This window comes from Stenella coeruleoalba (genome assembly GCF_951394435.1).
Source record: "Stenella coeruleoalba genome assembly, chromosome: 6".
Classification (NCBI taxonomy): domain Eukaryota; kingdom Metazoa; phylum Chordata; class Mammalia; order Artiodactyla; family Delphinidae; genus Stenella; species Stenella coeruleoalba.
In genome coordinates this window covers 3,383,502-3,399,595 of record NC_137151.1, presented here as the reverse complement: position 1 = coordinate 3,399,595, position 16,094 = coordinate 3,383,502, and the positions used below count along the sequence as shown (strand labels likewise).

The 16,094-nt window shown below is 41.9% G+C and overlaps 1 protein-coding gene across 1 annotated transcript in view; it reads right to left on the bottom strand.

Annotated features, from left to right (window-relative positions):
• The window catches only part of OCA2 (OCA2 melanosomal transmembrane protein), a gene marked incomplete at both ends in the record, with an annotated part of 232,040 nt that overhangs the window by 46,994 nt on the left and 168,952 nt on the right, over positions 1-16,094 (bottom strand). Inside the window, 2 exons of the mRNA XM_079924777.1 lie at positions 8,359-8,463; positions 9,102-9,161. Of these exons, the coding sequence (XP_079780903.1) occupies positions 8,359-8,463; positions 9,102-9,161 (165 nt within the window). The remainder of the gene's footprint in view (positions 1-8,358; positions 8,464-9,101; positions 9,162-16,094) is intronic.

Here is a 16,094-nt window from a genome sequence, read left to right as displayed (position 1 = left end):
CTGAGCTGTTAATTCCTACATATGCTCATGTTATTAAACCTAGTTGCAATTCACTGGACCAGATTCAACCCTCTACATTATTTTGTTCCTGGATATTTTAGGAAAGGATGAGTTAAGGTAGAAATGAGATTACATAAAAGCTAAAGTGAATGTGAAATACTTCTCGCTTTTACTACCCTAAAGGGTGCTTTCGTTTGTCCGGGGTTACAGCAGTCTGCCCTCTGCCCTAACACTTCCTGTGGGGCAGGTGGTGGGGAGGACAAAGAAACCCAGAGAAAAAGGATGCATGAGAACAAACCAGCCATGAAAAATGATTTCCACATAGAGGCTGAATGATAATTCAGATAATGATGAAGAAGTCAGTTAGAGAAAACCCACAAAATTATGCATAAATTACCATTCTTTGAATTGAACATCCTGGACAGGAATAATCATATTTTAACTTGAATATTGTCTGAGAATTCTTCCTGTTCAAGCAAATGAGGCTGAAAAGATAGGTTTACATTGAGAAAGACTGTCAGGGAATTTTCAGTCATTAGCAGTGTATTTTAGTTTTCCAGTACAGTCTCTAGGGTGGTGTACTGGGAAGCCTAAAATAGCTGCCCACAGAAGCAGATCTAAGGTCACATGTAGCTTCCACAGCTCCCTGTCAACTGCAGATGGGAGAAGAGGAAAGAAGGAGAGGTGGGCACACATCAGAGGGATTTCCTTATATGGAAATATTTGTTAAAATATTGGAATATTTCCATACCAATTGATGAAGAGCCACTATCCACCATACCAGTTACTCCCTCTGCCTCTGCTCCAAATAAGTATGGAATTAACACTGGCACATGGGGCGAGAGGGGAGAGGAGGCTTCAAGCTTCCTGCTTCAAAGTCTCCCTCTCTGTTCTGCCTCCACAGATGGAATATTCATTGATGGAATATAAATATTAAATTGATTTAATAGTGTGTTTAGTAGTGTCACCATTTAAGGTAAGCAAAGCTCAAAATGAAGGGGAGGACCCAGGCAGGGGGATTAGGAAAATTTAAAAGAGCAAATCTAATTTCAAAAAAGCCATGGGGTGCTCTCCCATAATCTGCCCATGCTCATGTTGGAATTTTCACTGAAGCTCTGTCCAGATGACTTGGATAGATAAACTCATCCATTCTAGTTCTTTCCACTCTGGACATTATAAGATAAGCAAAAGTTCAAGAAAATGATCCTGCCAGTTATAAACCAAGTCTCTGGTATTTCCTGAATTTTTTGGTGTTCTTCTCTGATCACTGGAAGAGAAATATCATGAACAAATGTGAAATGCTTCCTACCTGCTATTCTCAGCTCACAGTTGACAATGTGAATACCAGAGGAACACCCCCAAACTAAAGGCACACTCTGGAGAGAAGACACCACCCAAGAAGACATGAACTTTTGTCTCTCTAACTCACTTCCTTAGAATAATGCTCATAATTTTTTTAACAGAAAGAACTTTCTGAGTAGGTGCTTCACAACCTTTTCAGGCACAGCCTAAGTCTCCCACTGAGGAATTGGCCAGCACTTCTACTCATTGGAAATGGTGACAGCAACTGGCAGTTTTCTAACCTTTTCTTTTTTGGGGGGGGGTACGTGGGCCTCTCACTGTTGTGGCCTCTCGCGTTGTGGAGCACAGGCTCCAGATGCGCAGGCTCAGCGGCCATGGCTCACGGGCCCAGCCACTCTGTGGCATGTGGGATCTTCCCAGACTGGGGCAAGAACCCGCGTCCCCTGCATCGACAGGCGGACTCTCAACCACTGTGCCACCAGGGAAGCCCTTTCTAACCTTTTTAAATAAGGTTTCAACGCTGTTAAATCTCATGAATTTTTTCCCTGTTGACCTGGAGAATGACACTGGCCAGAGCTGTGTTCTTACAGCAGAATGAGGTTGAGCTCAAACACAGGCAGCTCTGCAAGCCTGGCAGCAGGGACCCCAGTCACTCTTCCTGTGTTTTCTCTTCATGTCTGATGGCCACGGGCAGGCAAACCTATCTCTACCCTTGGATTGACCTGACAGTATTTCTACAGGACATTCTTGGGTCTCCTTGTTTAGTCCCCCAGGAAAATAGGAAAACTGAGAATATGGGAATCTCACCAAAGTAAAAATACACAGAGCAGACAAACCCTGAGCAGCTCTCCCCAGGAGTGTACAGTGAGGAGCAGGTACTCTAAGGGACATTTGGTTGGAGCTGGCCTCAGAAACAGTACAAGAAACTAGACCTCATAGAGTAGAAGGGGCACTACCTTTCTAGAAATGCCCGAGCTCTGTAGGTCCATGCAAGCCAGGCCAGACCACAAAGATTCTGGAATGCAAAGGATGAGGCCAGAGGTGCAGAGGGACACAAATGACTGCTGAGATCTCAGAAAAGAGCCATAGTCCCCCTTCCTTCCACACACTCCAAGTTTAGAGGGCTTCTCAGGCGTGCAGAGTGAAGATGCTCCTGGTTGGGAGAAGGGTTGTGAAATGTGCAGGAGTTATCCTATCTAGGCAGGAAACCTAAATCACTTCCCCAGGACCCATTCATGTCATTGCATCTGTCAGAGGCCAGAAGCAGGGAAGATATCTATATACATATGGATTTTTTATGAGGACAATTGCAGGGTTGAAATTGAGGAAGCCCCATATCCACAGGGCAGGCAGCAAGGAAGGAAAGATTATGAGCACCTGCTGCCCACAGGCTGGTGGTCAGGAAGGAAGGTCCAAGGGAAACAGAACATCTGAAACTGAGCAGAACCCTGTGGGGCTCTTGGGGACAAAAGCCTTTCTGTGTCCCCTTCCCTGAGTTCCAAAGGTCAGGTTCAAACAGTTGCTAATCAGGGAAAGGAGGGGATGCAGTGATAAGGGAGGAGCAGTCAAGAAACAATAGTGCAGCCTTGGGGCAGGGTCCTGCTTCCCCCTCAAGGGATACACATGCAATATCTTTGAGCTCTTCTGCCAAACTGAAACCCCCACCAAATGGAAGATGTTAACTTCTTGGTGAAGCACTCTTCATTCCAGAGAAGGTCACAATTCACCCATCATTACCTGATGCCAGATGATCTCTGGAATGAAGGAATGTGGGCCCTCCACGCATCCTGATCCTTATCAGCAACCCCACCCTGGACTATAAAACTCCTCACAAACCACCCTTCCCTCCAGGTTGGACACACAGTTTTGAGGGCATTAGCCTGCTGTGGCCCCCTTTGCCTGGCAAGTCAATAAAGCTTTTCTTTTCCACTTCACCCAAAACTCTGTCTCTAGATTTAATTTGGTGTTGGAATACAGAGGCCAGATTTGGCTTCACATCTGCCAACTTTGGCAGTGTCTCCAATGTTAAGGCATTCATAATATCCATCTATTCCCAGGGTCTTCTCAGGGCACAACAGAGATTCCCAGTGCTGATGCATTTGACCAGCATCTGGTGTCTCCAGCCAGCAGTGATAGTAGCTGCCACAGGGAAGAATACAGAGAAGGGACAGCCTACCATTGGGGGAACATAGAGGGCTCTATGTTGGTGAGACCAGCTCTCAGGAAAAGGGAGGAGAGAGTTGAGGGCAATGGCTGTTACCAGCAGCAAAGAATATTGTAGGCAAAGGCACAAGAAAGATGCCCAGTATCATGCTAAGGAAAGTGGCACCAGCCCAACTGGAGAGGAGGGTATGTCTCAGATGGTAGGGAGGTCTGGTAGAGAGATGGTGCAGCAATATTTTCTATGACTCTCAGAAACACAGCGAGCACTGAGGTGCCCAATTCCCTCAGTGAGAGTAACAGAATGTTGCTGGAGGATGATAAGCCAAGGGTGATGTGAAGGAAGAGTTACTTTGGAAAAATTAATCTACTGTGGTTTACTTACCTCTTTATTCATACAAACACTTGTTAACTAACTTCTTTGTGCCAGGCACAATGCTAGTAAATAAGGGAATGCAGCTGCAGACGTGTCTTGACAATCAGTTTAATGACTACCTTACAGGAGTTATGTGTAAAGTGTTATAGGACCCCAGAGGACAATCAAGGCCTTGCACGGGAAGTACAGAAAGCATTGCAGAGAAGGCATTTAAGTAAGTATTGAAGCAGGCTCTGAGGAACTCCTATATTTGAGGAATTCTGTTTCATGAGCTCTGGCTCCCCAGTGCAGAAGCTGGAAACTCACTTTCCCCATCCCCTTTGTAGCTAGAACAGGCATGTGACATGGGCTCCTCCAAATCAGACACTTCTACTTGAGAATCAGGCTTGGAGAATTTGGAGAAATGTGACAATGTGTGCTCAAGGTAGAGTGACAAAGGCCCAGGTACTCAGCATCCAACATTGGGAGAGGGAACCCAGACAAAGCAGCAGAAGTTGGGGGCTTCATGGGGCAAACCCCACCCAGGGTGTCCTTCAGAAAATCCATGAACTGTACACTATTCTTAGATAAACTCCTAATCCTCTTAAACTAACTAAAGTAGGTTCTGTTTGTCGACTGAAAAAAATTACACAACCTAAAAGTTGAGAGTTATGTTTTATTTGGTGGATATTCTTAGGAATTCAAGCCCAGGAGGCAGTATCTCAAATAACCCTGAGAAAACTGCTCCAAAGAGGCGGGGGTGGGTGTGGGGGGACCAGGATATATAGGAGTTTTACAACAAAGGGCAGGTAGTCTGAATGTCTAAAAATTATTGTTAATGAAAGAAAACAGATATCTCAAGTTAAGGAATTTAGCGCTTTTCCATGTATGGGAAGGTGCAAGAGTCTGGGCTCATTGAAATCATTCCTTTGATATGCACCTCAGGCATTTGGGGCTAGTATCCTGTGTTTTCACTTCCTGAGTTCCCTCAGGGCTCACCCTTGTGTAGTCTGATGGCTGCTAGATGGCAGGCATTCTTTGTTTCCTTCCTGAATCCCCTCAGGGTTCACTGGCTCACCATTGGAGGTGGCTGAAATTGCTGATGACTGTGGCATCCTTTGTTTACTGATATTTGGCAGGCAATATTTTATTTCTCATGTTGATTGCATCTGTTGTTTGAAATGCAGATACAACTATGTGCATTACAGATAGAAAGATCCCCACTAAAAGACTTAGGAATAAAATCAGCACCATCCAAGCCAGGTGGAAGATGAGATTTATCAACCAAAGAGAAATCAGAAAATAACAGGGAAAAAAGAATCAGAAAAGAAAAAGCATAATAAATGCAAAACCTTAATAAAATAGTAGAAATAAACTCAAGTCTGTCAGTCAACACAATAAATTTAAACATGTTAACCAAAAGGGAAAGAGTAAAGGGACAATGTAGGTAATTAAATAGTTAATCCTATTAGGGGATTGTAAGTAAAGAAAAAGTATGGGAGACTTCTGTAAATTAATGATCACTCAAGAAAGCAGGTTTGCTTAACCACAAAACCAAGCTTAGCAAAAAACCACACAACAGAAACATGAGACATGCCCCAAAACAATAAAACAATGGTGGCATGAGACCCACATCCTGCCCAGTGAGCTCAGTAAGTTAAGAATTCTTAGGACATTCTCCATTGCACACACTATAAACAAAAATATAAGGAAAAGGTGACATTATACTAAAACCTGAGATGATTTACAATTTTTAACATATGTTACTGCCTTTTTACTCATTTCCATTGCACCATGACAGTCCTGGCCTGAACATGTAGGGACAAGAAAACTCCCCTGCCCAACCTGGAGGAAGAGCTGTTGATGGACGTTTGATGTCTACTCAAGAATGAGGAAGAAGACGGTCTTGTCCCCCTTCCCACTTTTCCTTTAATTATAAAACTGGAGCCCACTAAGTTCTTGGGTGCAGCACCCTCTTGTAAGCCTCACAAGCATCCTATTATAATAAATCACTTCTCATCTATCACTTTGTCTCTCACTGAATTCTTTCTGTGCTTTCTGAGCTCCTCAGAGCCCCCTGAAATGCCACCTAGCAGTTTCAAAACTATTCTCTTAACAGAGATGATCTGCTTGGAATTTTAAAAATCCATTTGCATGTTGTTTTAAAAAATACAACTAAAAAGCGATTTAAAAAACAATTTAAAAAAAAGGTTGAAAATAAAGAATTGGAAAAAGATAAACCAGGCAGAAGCTCAGAGCAGAGATGAAGAGAGACCTTACACAGTGTGAAAGAAACCACCATCCTGAAGAGATACAGATAATGAACCTCTAATGCCTAATCCGACTGCATAGTACTCATAAAAATGTATTGAATTGTCTGTTGAAATAGATAAACCAGTAAAGTGATTTGCTCTATCAGAATTGATTGATTAGAGAAAGAAGGAGTGAATCTAAAGACGCTCTAACAGTACAGTCAATGTGCTTGTACATGTGGGCATGTGCAGAATTCTGCTCTCACATGGGGCAAACTGGCCACATACTAGGTCAAAGGGGTGTCTAAGTATGAAATCCTACAGACCACATCCCCTGAACGCCACAAAAATGAGAAAGAAGTGGCAAAAAAGACAGCCAAGTGAAAAGAAGGGAGGAAGGGAGCAAGGGACAGTGGTGCAGACCTAAGTGTCTGCCCAGCTCTCTGTGCTGCATACTCCCCAGGACCCTGCATCTGGACAGGGCCATGTGTCCACTTCTCACCCAAGGACTGTGACAGGTCACTTCTGATGCCACTTCCAGACTAAGGCAGAAACCCAAGTGGCCCTCTTCTGATGCAGCCATAGTGGATATCATGTGCTGACATGGTAAATTCAGGTGGCAGAGATCTGTGGGCTGCAGGAAGCTCCATGCCATGCAGCTGCTGTTTTGGTTTCTCAGGAGTTAGTTTCCATACCATGTTGACTCACACAAACTAAGACCTTTCTTTTAATCCCTTCCACAGTGATATGCCCCAGATTTATGAAGGTAGCTCCCTCAGGAAAGGTAAGGAGAGAATGATATTGGGGTTGAGGGAAGGAACAGAGAATGTGACATTCCTCTATAATGTTTTATTTCTTAAAAACAAAACAAACAAGAAAACCTGAGGCAGAGGGAATAAAACTTTCCTCATTTTGGGTGGTAAGTGTACTGATATTTGTTATCCTACCCTCTGTGATTCCTTTGATGTATTTTTTAAATTTAAATTTTGAGTAATTATTAATATTTGGGGAAGAAAAATACCAAAATTGTCATATTTTTAGAAAGTAGAGGAATCTAAATTTTCAACAATAGGGACCATTTTGTTCAGTCCAAGAGAGGGTCTGGGTCCTGAAACCTGGAAGCCCCCAAGAAGGTAGAGTGCATCAGCTGTGAGCATGCAGGGCCTCAAGGAAGCACAGAAAGGTTTGCTGATGAAAGTCTCTGGGCTTCAGCTACATAGGGTTCAGATGCACGGGGTCTTCTACAGAATCTGTTTCAACTAAGAAAGGGATTCACACGCAAGCTGACCTGGCATCTCAGAAGCCCAGGGCTCTGCCGCTTTAGCCTGCCTGAGAGGTGCTGCTGCCCCTGGCCCTCTGCAGGACCACAGTAATGACAGCACCTGCTGAGCAGTAACAGCACATTCAACAACATCCAGATGACTCTTCTAACTCAGGGCTTCATGAAGAAATAATGATAGCCACAGAATTAACTCAGAATTACCAAACCCAGACCCTGGAAGGACAATAGCTAGGTAACTGGAGCACCAATGCAGCAGACACTGTGATTCCAGGCAATGCATGGTGACATAGAGCCCCAGTCACCCTAAGGTCCTGTGTGAGAGGAGTGGCCCTCAAGGTCACAAGAACAAGAGATAAGTCTCCTCTATTGAGAATCCAGCCATGAGGAGTGTTCATGCATGCCCATCACACCTGGGATACCAGGTGCTGTGACAGGACCTGAGGTTCCTCTTCCCACCTTTATGCTGTCATACCAGGCATTCACAATTCTGCCCTAAGTTGAGCAATCAGTGACGTCAGAAGACACAGCAGGAACAGCCCTGTAAAAGTCCTCTAATATGGACCCCCTAATCTTGACTTGGGTCAAGATCACACAGAGAATTCAAAATCTTATCCAGGCCATAGCACCAGAAGCTACCCCAGCCAGTTAGAATAGCTTCTGCATTTGTCAGGAATAAAGAATGAACACCTTCAACCAGCCTCTGTCTTTGGTGTCTTCCAATTTTCTTTGAAAAAAGAAAGAAAGAAAGACTGTCTTTTCCATGAGAGGTGGCAGCTCCCAGTCGGACTGACCCTGAAACAACCAGCCATCCTGGGATTCACTGACCACAGCAGCTGTAGGCCTCAGCTCCCAGCTGCTGCCTGGGATCAATCACATCTGTCCCCTTAAACTGTGAGCGCAGTAAAGGGACAGGGCTCATTCTCTGCTTCTTCTGGAAGGAAGGGTGAGTCCAGGTTGTGTGCAGGTGAAACCTGGGCCCTCATCACATGGAGGAGACTGTGACTCACCATGGTAGCAGTGAATGGTATGTTGTCAATCAGGGACGATGCGATGGCTGAGACCCAGACCACCAAGATGATGGCAGCTGCAAGGCGCTGATCTTCTGGGACCATCTGGAAGGAACAGATAAGAGCAGGGCAGTGTACCATAGCTACATACATTATACGCACTGAGGATCTGATGCTAGGACATGTGAGACTCAGAAGGGACCACAGGGCTCTTGGTCCTTCCTCTTCCACACAAGGAGAGCAAGGGAGACCCAGGTGTGCAAACAGGACCAACTGGGCTTTCCCGACCCCTACCAGGAGCCTGGACCAGGGTCTACAAGTAACTGAGAGGAGTGACTCCCAATCATGCTCAAGCCAACCAACCCTTGGGGGCTGGGACGGGGTGGGGGGCAGCAGGTCCAGTGTTCCCATTCCTGGTGGGACACCAGGTGACACACTGGTCACACTGACCTCACTTCCCGTGTGGTGACCCTAGGCTGCGACCTCTGTGCATCACTTACTGAGACTGCTGTCTCAATTCTCTCCTTCCCAGAAAGTTTTTAACTAAAGGCTAATAGCAAAATTGCAAGCATCTGTAATTATATATTCTTTGAAAAAGTCTCTTTTCATCTCTTAGCTACACAAGATAAAATAGGTTCCCTGATATACTTTTTAATATAATTAATGTGACCTATTCTTGCCAATTTAAAAAAAAATCAAAGGAATAGTGGCTGGAGCACATTATATTGCAGTATTTAATGTACCTTTATTAGCAAAGCAGTCTGTTCTCCAACATACTCTATTAAGTGGAGATGTGCCAATGCCTAGAAGAAATAGAGGTATGATAAGAATCAGTTTAAAACTGAGAATATATCAAATTTTTAAAAACATGTCTTTAAAATGAGAATAAGTGAACATGGCGTTCTCATTTTTTTTATAAAAGATCAAACACACAGTCTATAAATAATTTACTATCTTATATGCACACTGAAGATTCATTGAGAAGAGCACAGTAGCAGAGGCAGGAACTTCTCATTAATTTGAGTTAATATCCATGTTAAATTTACATTTGGATGGAAGGCCATTTCTTTATTTTAAGATCACTGTATAGGAGTACTGTTCACCTGTACGTAATGAAATGTCTCTCCGTATAGAATGTCTTGCAAGTAAGTTTCATTTCAAATTCCTTTTTAAAGCTAAGCATCACAGAGTTTCAGAAGAATATAAAGAAAATGCATGGTTTTCATAACTTTCAAAGAAACGTCTATTTAACTGAAGCATGTACTATTTTCATAGTACTAGACAGATTCCAAAAATTGTGTCCAGAGAAAGGTAGGAAAGAAGATTAGATGGAGACATAAGTTCAGGAGCCATTCTGCTCAGTCTTCCCACTTTGTTCCAGCTGAGGAGGAGATCTTCTGCTGTCCATGACAGATCCCAGACAGGAAGCACCGAGAGGGAACCAGACATGGGGGTGACATAGCTACCTAGCACCTCTCAAATGTGGCCTTTTCACTGTGATGTCATCATAATGAATGATTACAAATACTGAAAACATCAGCTTGACTATGTTTAAAAAAGAAAGTCAAGACATGAGGAAAATACAAATAGCCAATAGATACTCCTTTATAAAATGACAAATGAGATAACTATGTAACATCTAATTCTATCAAATCTAAAGTTGTAAATATATAATATATACTCTACACTTCAGCAAACTAAAGTTTATATGTAGCTGAAGATTATATGCATCACTTGTCTCCTCCATCAATTTATATAGCGAAAAGATGATTGTATAATACGATGTAAATCCCTCACAATATGAAACATAATTATCCTTCTGTTGCAGTGACTAGTTGCAAAAAGCTGGTTCAGCAGTGATCTGACATCCCTGTTCCACTGAAATTAGACAAATACAATAAATCAATGCCACTACTTTTTTCAAAATGAGGGACTAGGAGGTCTTAAGGTCCCTTCTGCAGCTAAATAAATAGACCCTGGATAAAACACACTTTTAGGGCATTACTGGATTAGCAAGACAATGTAATGTTTTCCAAGGAATCTCCCTTCCCATGAAAATATTTCTTGCAGCTGGCTGGGAGCTGCAGACTTGAATGGCAAGGAAGGATGAAATTGCCTTGAGCTTGATGCCAACCAAGGGCTGAAGTCAGAGCACTGAGGTGTGAGCAGCAGCAAGGTTGTAGGCTGAAACAGGGATTCTCACACTGCACTGACAGCCTCGAAACAGGCTGAAAAAATTATCCCCTGGCAACCAGCAGAGGCAAACAAAAGAAGTTTCTGGAAGAAAGAACCCCAAATGTAACCTCTCAAGAGTCCCACAGATTAAGATCAAGTAACAAAATTATAATCTAGGGTCATCAAGAATGCAAGAAGACAAGTAACATGAACAAGAGCAGAAGTAACCAAAACAGATTTGGATATACCACCAACATGCAAGAGTGAGAATCCACAGGTACTGGATATAGTAGAGGAATTTTGTTTAAAGAAAATAGAGTTGAAGAGTGTAAGTAACAATTAACGTTTGCCCTTGATGAGTTAAGAATATAAGCTGTCATCTCTAGAGTAAACCACTAAAAGATAATGTAACTGCCAAGAAGTGGGAAATCAAATTTAACATAACCCTTAATCAACTCAGATAAGGGAGAAAAAAAGATTGAAGATAAAAATATACAAGGTCAGGGAGGCCTTCAAGATGGTGGAGAAGTAAGACGTGGAGATCACCTTACTCCCCACAAATACATCTATATGTGGAACAACTCCTACAGAACACCTACTGAACTCTGGCAGAAGACCTCAGACTTCCCAAAAGGCAAGAAACTCCCCATGTACCTGGGTAGGGCAAAAGAGAAAAGAAAAAACTGAAACGAAAGAATATGGGTGGGACCCAAACCTCTGAGAGGGAGCTGTGAAGGAGGAAAAGTTTCTACACACTACAAAGCCCCTTCACTGATGGAGATGGGGGCTGGGCAGGATGGGGGGGCAATTCCGAGCCAGGGAGGAGAGAGCAGCAACAGGGGTGCAGAGGGCAAAGTGGAGAGATTCCTGCACAGAGGACTGTTGCCGACCAGCACTCACCAGCTCAAGAGGCTTGGCTGCTCACCCGCTGGCTGGGGCAGGTTGGGGCTGGGAGCTGAGGCTTGGGCTTTGAAGGTCAGATCCCAGGGAAAGGACTGGGGTTGGCTGTGTAAACACAGCCTGAAGGGGGCTAGTGCACCACAGCTAGCTGGGAGGGAGTCCGGGAAAAAATCTGGACCTGCCTAAGAGGCAAGAGACAATTGTTCTGGGTTGCATGAAGAGAGGAGATTCAGAGCACCGCTTATACAACCTCCAGAGACTGGCACAAGCCATGGCTATCAGCACAGATACCACAGACAGGCTGGAACACTAAGGCTGCTGCTGCAGGCACCAAGAAGCCTGTGTGCAGGCACAGGTCACTATCCACACATCCCCTGCCCAGAGCCTGTCCAGCATTCCACTGCCAGGGTCCCGTGATCCAGGGACAACTTCCCTGGGAGAACACACAGCACGCCTCAGGCTGTTGCAACGTCATGCCGGCCTCTACAGCCAGGGGCTCGCCGTGCCTTCCATACCCATCCCTCCCCACAAGCCTGAATGAGCCAGAGCCACCTAATCAGGTGCTACTTTAACCCTGCCTGTCTGGCCGGCAGGGAACAGACGCCTTCAGATGACCTACATGCAAAGGTGGGGCCAAATCCAAAGCTGAACCAAATCCAAAGCTGAACCCCAGGAGCTGTGCAAACAAAGAAGAGAAAGGGAAATATCTCCCAGCAGCCTCAGGAACAGCAGATTAAATCTCCACAATCAACTCTATGTACCCAGCGTCTCTGGAACACCTGAATAGACAACAAGTTATCCCAAAATTGAGGCAGTGGACTTTGGGAGCAAATGTACACTTGGGGTTTGCTTTCTGCATCTAATTTGTTTCTGTTTTTATGTTTATCTTAGTTTAGTATTTAGAGTTTATTATAATTGGTAGATTTGCTTAATGATTGGGTTGCTCTCTTCCTTTTACATACATATATATATGTATATATATATATTTCTCATTTTCTTTTTTTGTCAGTGTGTATGTGTATGCTTCTTTGTGTGATTTTGTCAGTATAGCTTTGCTTTTGCATTTGTCCGAGGCTTCTGTCTTTTTTTTTTTGTATAGCTTTTAGCACTTGTGATCATTGGTGGATTTGTTTTTTGGTTTGGTTGCTCTCTTCTTTCATTCTTTTTTACTACTTTTTAATTTTTTAAATATTTTAAATTTTAATAATTTTAATTAATTTATTTATTTTTTATTCTCCCTTTACTTTTGAGCCTGGTGGCTAACAGGGTTTAGGTGCTCTGGCCAGGTATCAGGCCTGAGCCTCAGAGACTGCCTGGGCCCATTAAATATCAAATGGCAAAAACTCTACCAGATATCTCCACCTCAATGTTAAGACCCAGCTCCAGTCAATGACCAGCAAGCTACAGTACTGGACACCCTATGCCAAACAACTACGACGACAGGAACACAAACCCACCCATTAGCAGAGACACTGCCTAAAATCATAATATATTCACAGACACCCCAAAAAATACCACCAGACACGGTCCTGGCCACCAGAAAGGCAAGATCTAGCCACATCCACCAGAACACAGCACCAATCCCCTCCACCAGGAAGCCTACACAATCAACAGAATCAATTTTATGCACTGGGTGCAGACACACAAACAACAGGAACTACAAACCTGCAGCCTGTGAGAAGGAGACCCCAAACACAGTAAGTTAAGCAAAATGAGAAGACAGAGAAATAATACAGCAGATGAAGGAGCAAAGTAAAATCCCACCAGTCCAAACAAATGAAGAGGTAATAGGCAGTTTACTTGAAAAAAAATTTAGAGTAATGACAGTAAAGTTGACCAAAAATATTGGAAATAGAATGGAGAAAATACAAGAAATGTTCAACAAGGACCTAGAAGAACTAAAGAGCAAATAAAAAAAAGGTGAACATCACAAAAAATGAAATTAAAAATTCTCTGGAAGGAATCAATAGCAGAATAACTGAGGCAGAAGAATGGATAAGTGACCTGGAAGATAAAATAGTAGAAATAACTACTGCAGAGCTGAATAAAGAAAAAAGAATGAAAAGAATTGGGGACAGTCTCAGAGACATATAAGAGAACATTAAATGCACCAACATATGAATTATAGGGTTCTCAGAAGACGAGGAAAAAAAGGGAGTGAGAAAATATTTGAAGAGATTATAGTGGAAAACGTCCTTAACATGGGAAAAGAAATAGTCAAGCAAGTCCAGGAAGCACACAGAGTCCCATACAGGATAAATCCAAGGAGAAATACACCAAGAAACATATTAATCAAACTATCAAAAATAAAATACAAAGAAAAAATATTAAAAGCAGCAAGAGAAAAGCAAAAAGTAACATAAAAGGGATTCCCCATAAGGTTAACAACTGATCTTTTAGCAGAAATACTGCAAGAGAGAAGGGAATGGCAGGACATGTTTAAACTGATGAAAGGGGAAAACCTACAACCAAGATTACTCTACACAGCAAGGATCTCATTTAGATTCAACGGAGAAATTAAAATATTTACAGACAAGCAAAAGCTAACAGAATTCAGCACCACCAAACCAGCTTTACAACAAAGCTAAAGGAACATCTCTAGGCAGGAAACACAAAAGAAGGAAAAGACCTACAATAACAAACCCAAACCAATTAAGAAAAAGGTAATAGGAACATACATATTGATAATTATGTCAAATGTAAATGGATTAAATGGTCCAACCAAAAGATATAGACTGGCTGAATGGATACAAAAACAGGATATATATACATGCTGTCTACAACAGACCCACTTCAGACCTAGGGAAATATACAGCCTGAAGGTGAGGGGATGGAAAAATATATTCCATGCAAATGGAAATCAAAAGAAAGTTGGAGTAGCAATTCTCACATCAGACAAAATAGATTTTAAAATAAAGATTATGACGAGACAAAGAAGGACACTACAAAATGATCAAGGGATCAATCCAAGAAGAAGATATAACAACTGTAAATATTTATGGACCCAACATAGAAGTACTTCAATACATAAGGCAAATGCTAACAGCCATAAAAGGGGAAATCAACAGCAACACAATAATAATAAGGGATTTTAACACCCCACTTTCACCAATGGACAGATCATCCAATATGAAAATAAATAAGGAAATGCAACGTTTAAATTATACATTAAATCAAATGGACTTAATAGATATATAGGACATTCCATCAAAAAACAACAGCATACAATTTCTTCTCAAGGGCTCATGGAACGTTCTCCAGGATAGATCATATCTTAGGTCACAAATCAAGCCTTGGTGTATATAAGAAAATTGAAATTGTATCCAGTATCTTTTCCAAACACAATACTATGAGACTAGATATCAATTACAGGAAAAAAACTGTAAAAAATACAAACAAATGGAGGCTAAAGAATACACTACTAAATAACCAAGAGATAACGGAAGAAATCAATGAGGAAATCAGAAAATACCTAGAAACAAATGACTTTGAAAACATGGTGACCAAAAACCTATGGGATGCAGCAAAAGCAGTTTTAAGAGGGAAGTTTATAGCAATACAGTCCTACCTGAAGAAACAAGATACATCTCAAAAAACAACCGAACCTTACACCTAAAGCAAGTAGAGAAAGAAAAACAAAAACCTCAAAGTTAGCAGAAGGAAAGAAATTATAAACATCAGATCAGAAATACATGAAAAAGAAATGAATGAAATGACAGCAAAGGTCAATAAAACTAAAAACTGGTTCTTGAGAAGATAAATGAAATTGATAAACCATTTGCTAGACTCATCAAGAAAAAAAGGGAGAAGACTCAAATCAATGAACTACAAATGAAAAAGGAGAAGTAATAACTGACACTGCAGAAATACAAAGGATCATGAGAGACTACTACAAGACATATATGCAAATAAAATGGACAACCTGGAAGAAACAGACAAGCTTTTAGAAAAGCACAACCTTCTGAGACTGACCCAGGAAGAAATAGAAAACATAAAGACACCAATCCAAAGCATGGAAATTGAAAGAGTGATTAAAAATCTTCCCATAAAGAAAAGCCCAGAACCAGATGGATTCATAGGCGAATTCTATCAAATATTTAGAGAAGAGCTAACATCCATGCTAGTCAAACTCTTCCAAAATATAGAAGAGGGAGGAACACTGCCAAACACATTCTATGAGGCCACCATCACCCTGATACTAAAATCAGACAAATATGTCAAAACAAAAAGAAAACTACAGGCCAATACCACTGATGAACATAGATGCAAAAATCCTCAACAAAATACTAGCAAACAGAATCAAACAGCATATTAAAAGGATCATACACCATGATCAAGTGGGGTTTATTCCAGGAATGCAAGGATTCTTCAATATATGCAAATCAATCAATGTGATACACCATATTAACAAACTGAAGGAGAAAAACCATATGATCATCTCAATAGATGCAGAGAAGGCTTTTGACAAAATTCAACACTGATTTATGGTAAAAACCCTCCAGAAAATAGGCATACAGGGAACTTTCCTCAACATAATAAAGGACATATATGACAAACCAACAGCCAACATCATCCAATATGGTGATAAACTGAAACCATTTCCACTAAGATCAGGAACAAGACAAGGTTGCCCACTCTCACCACTCTTATTCAACATAGTT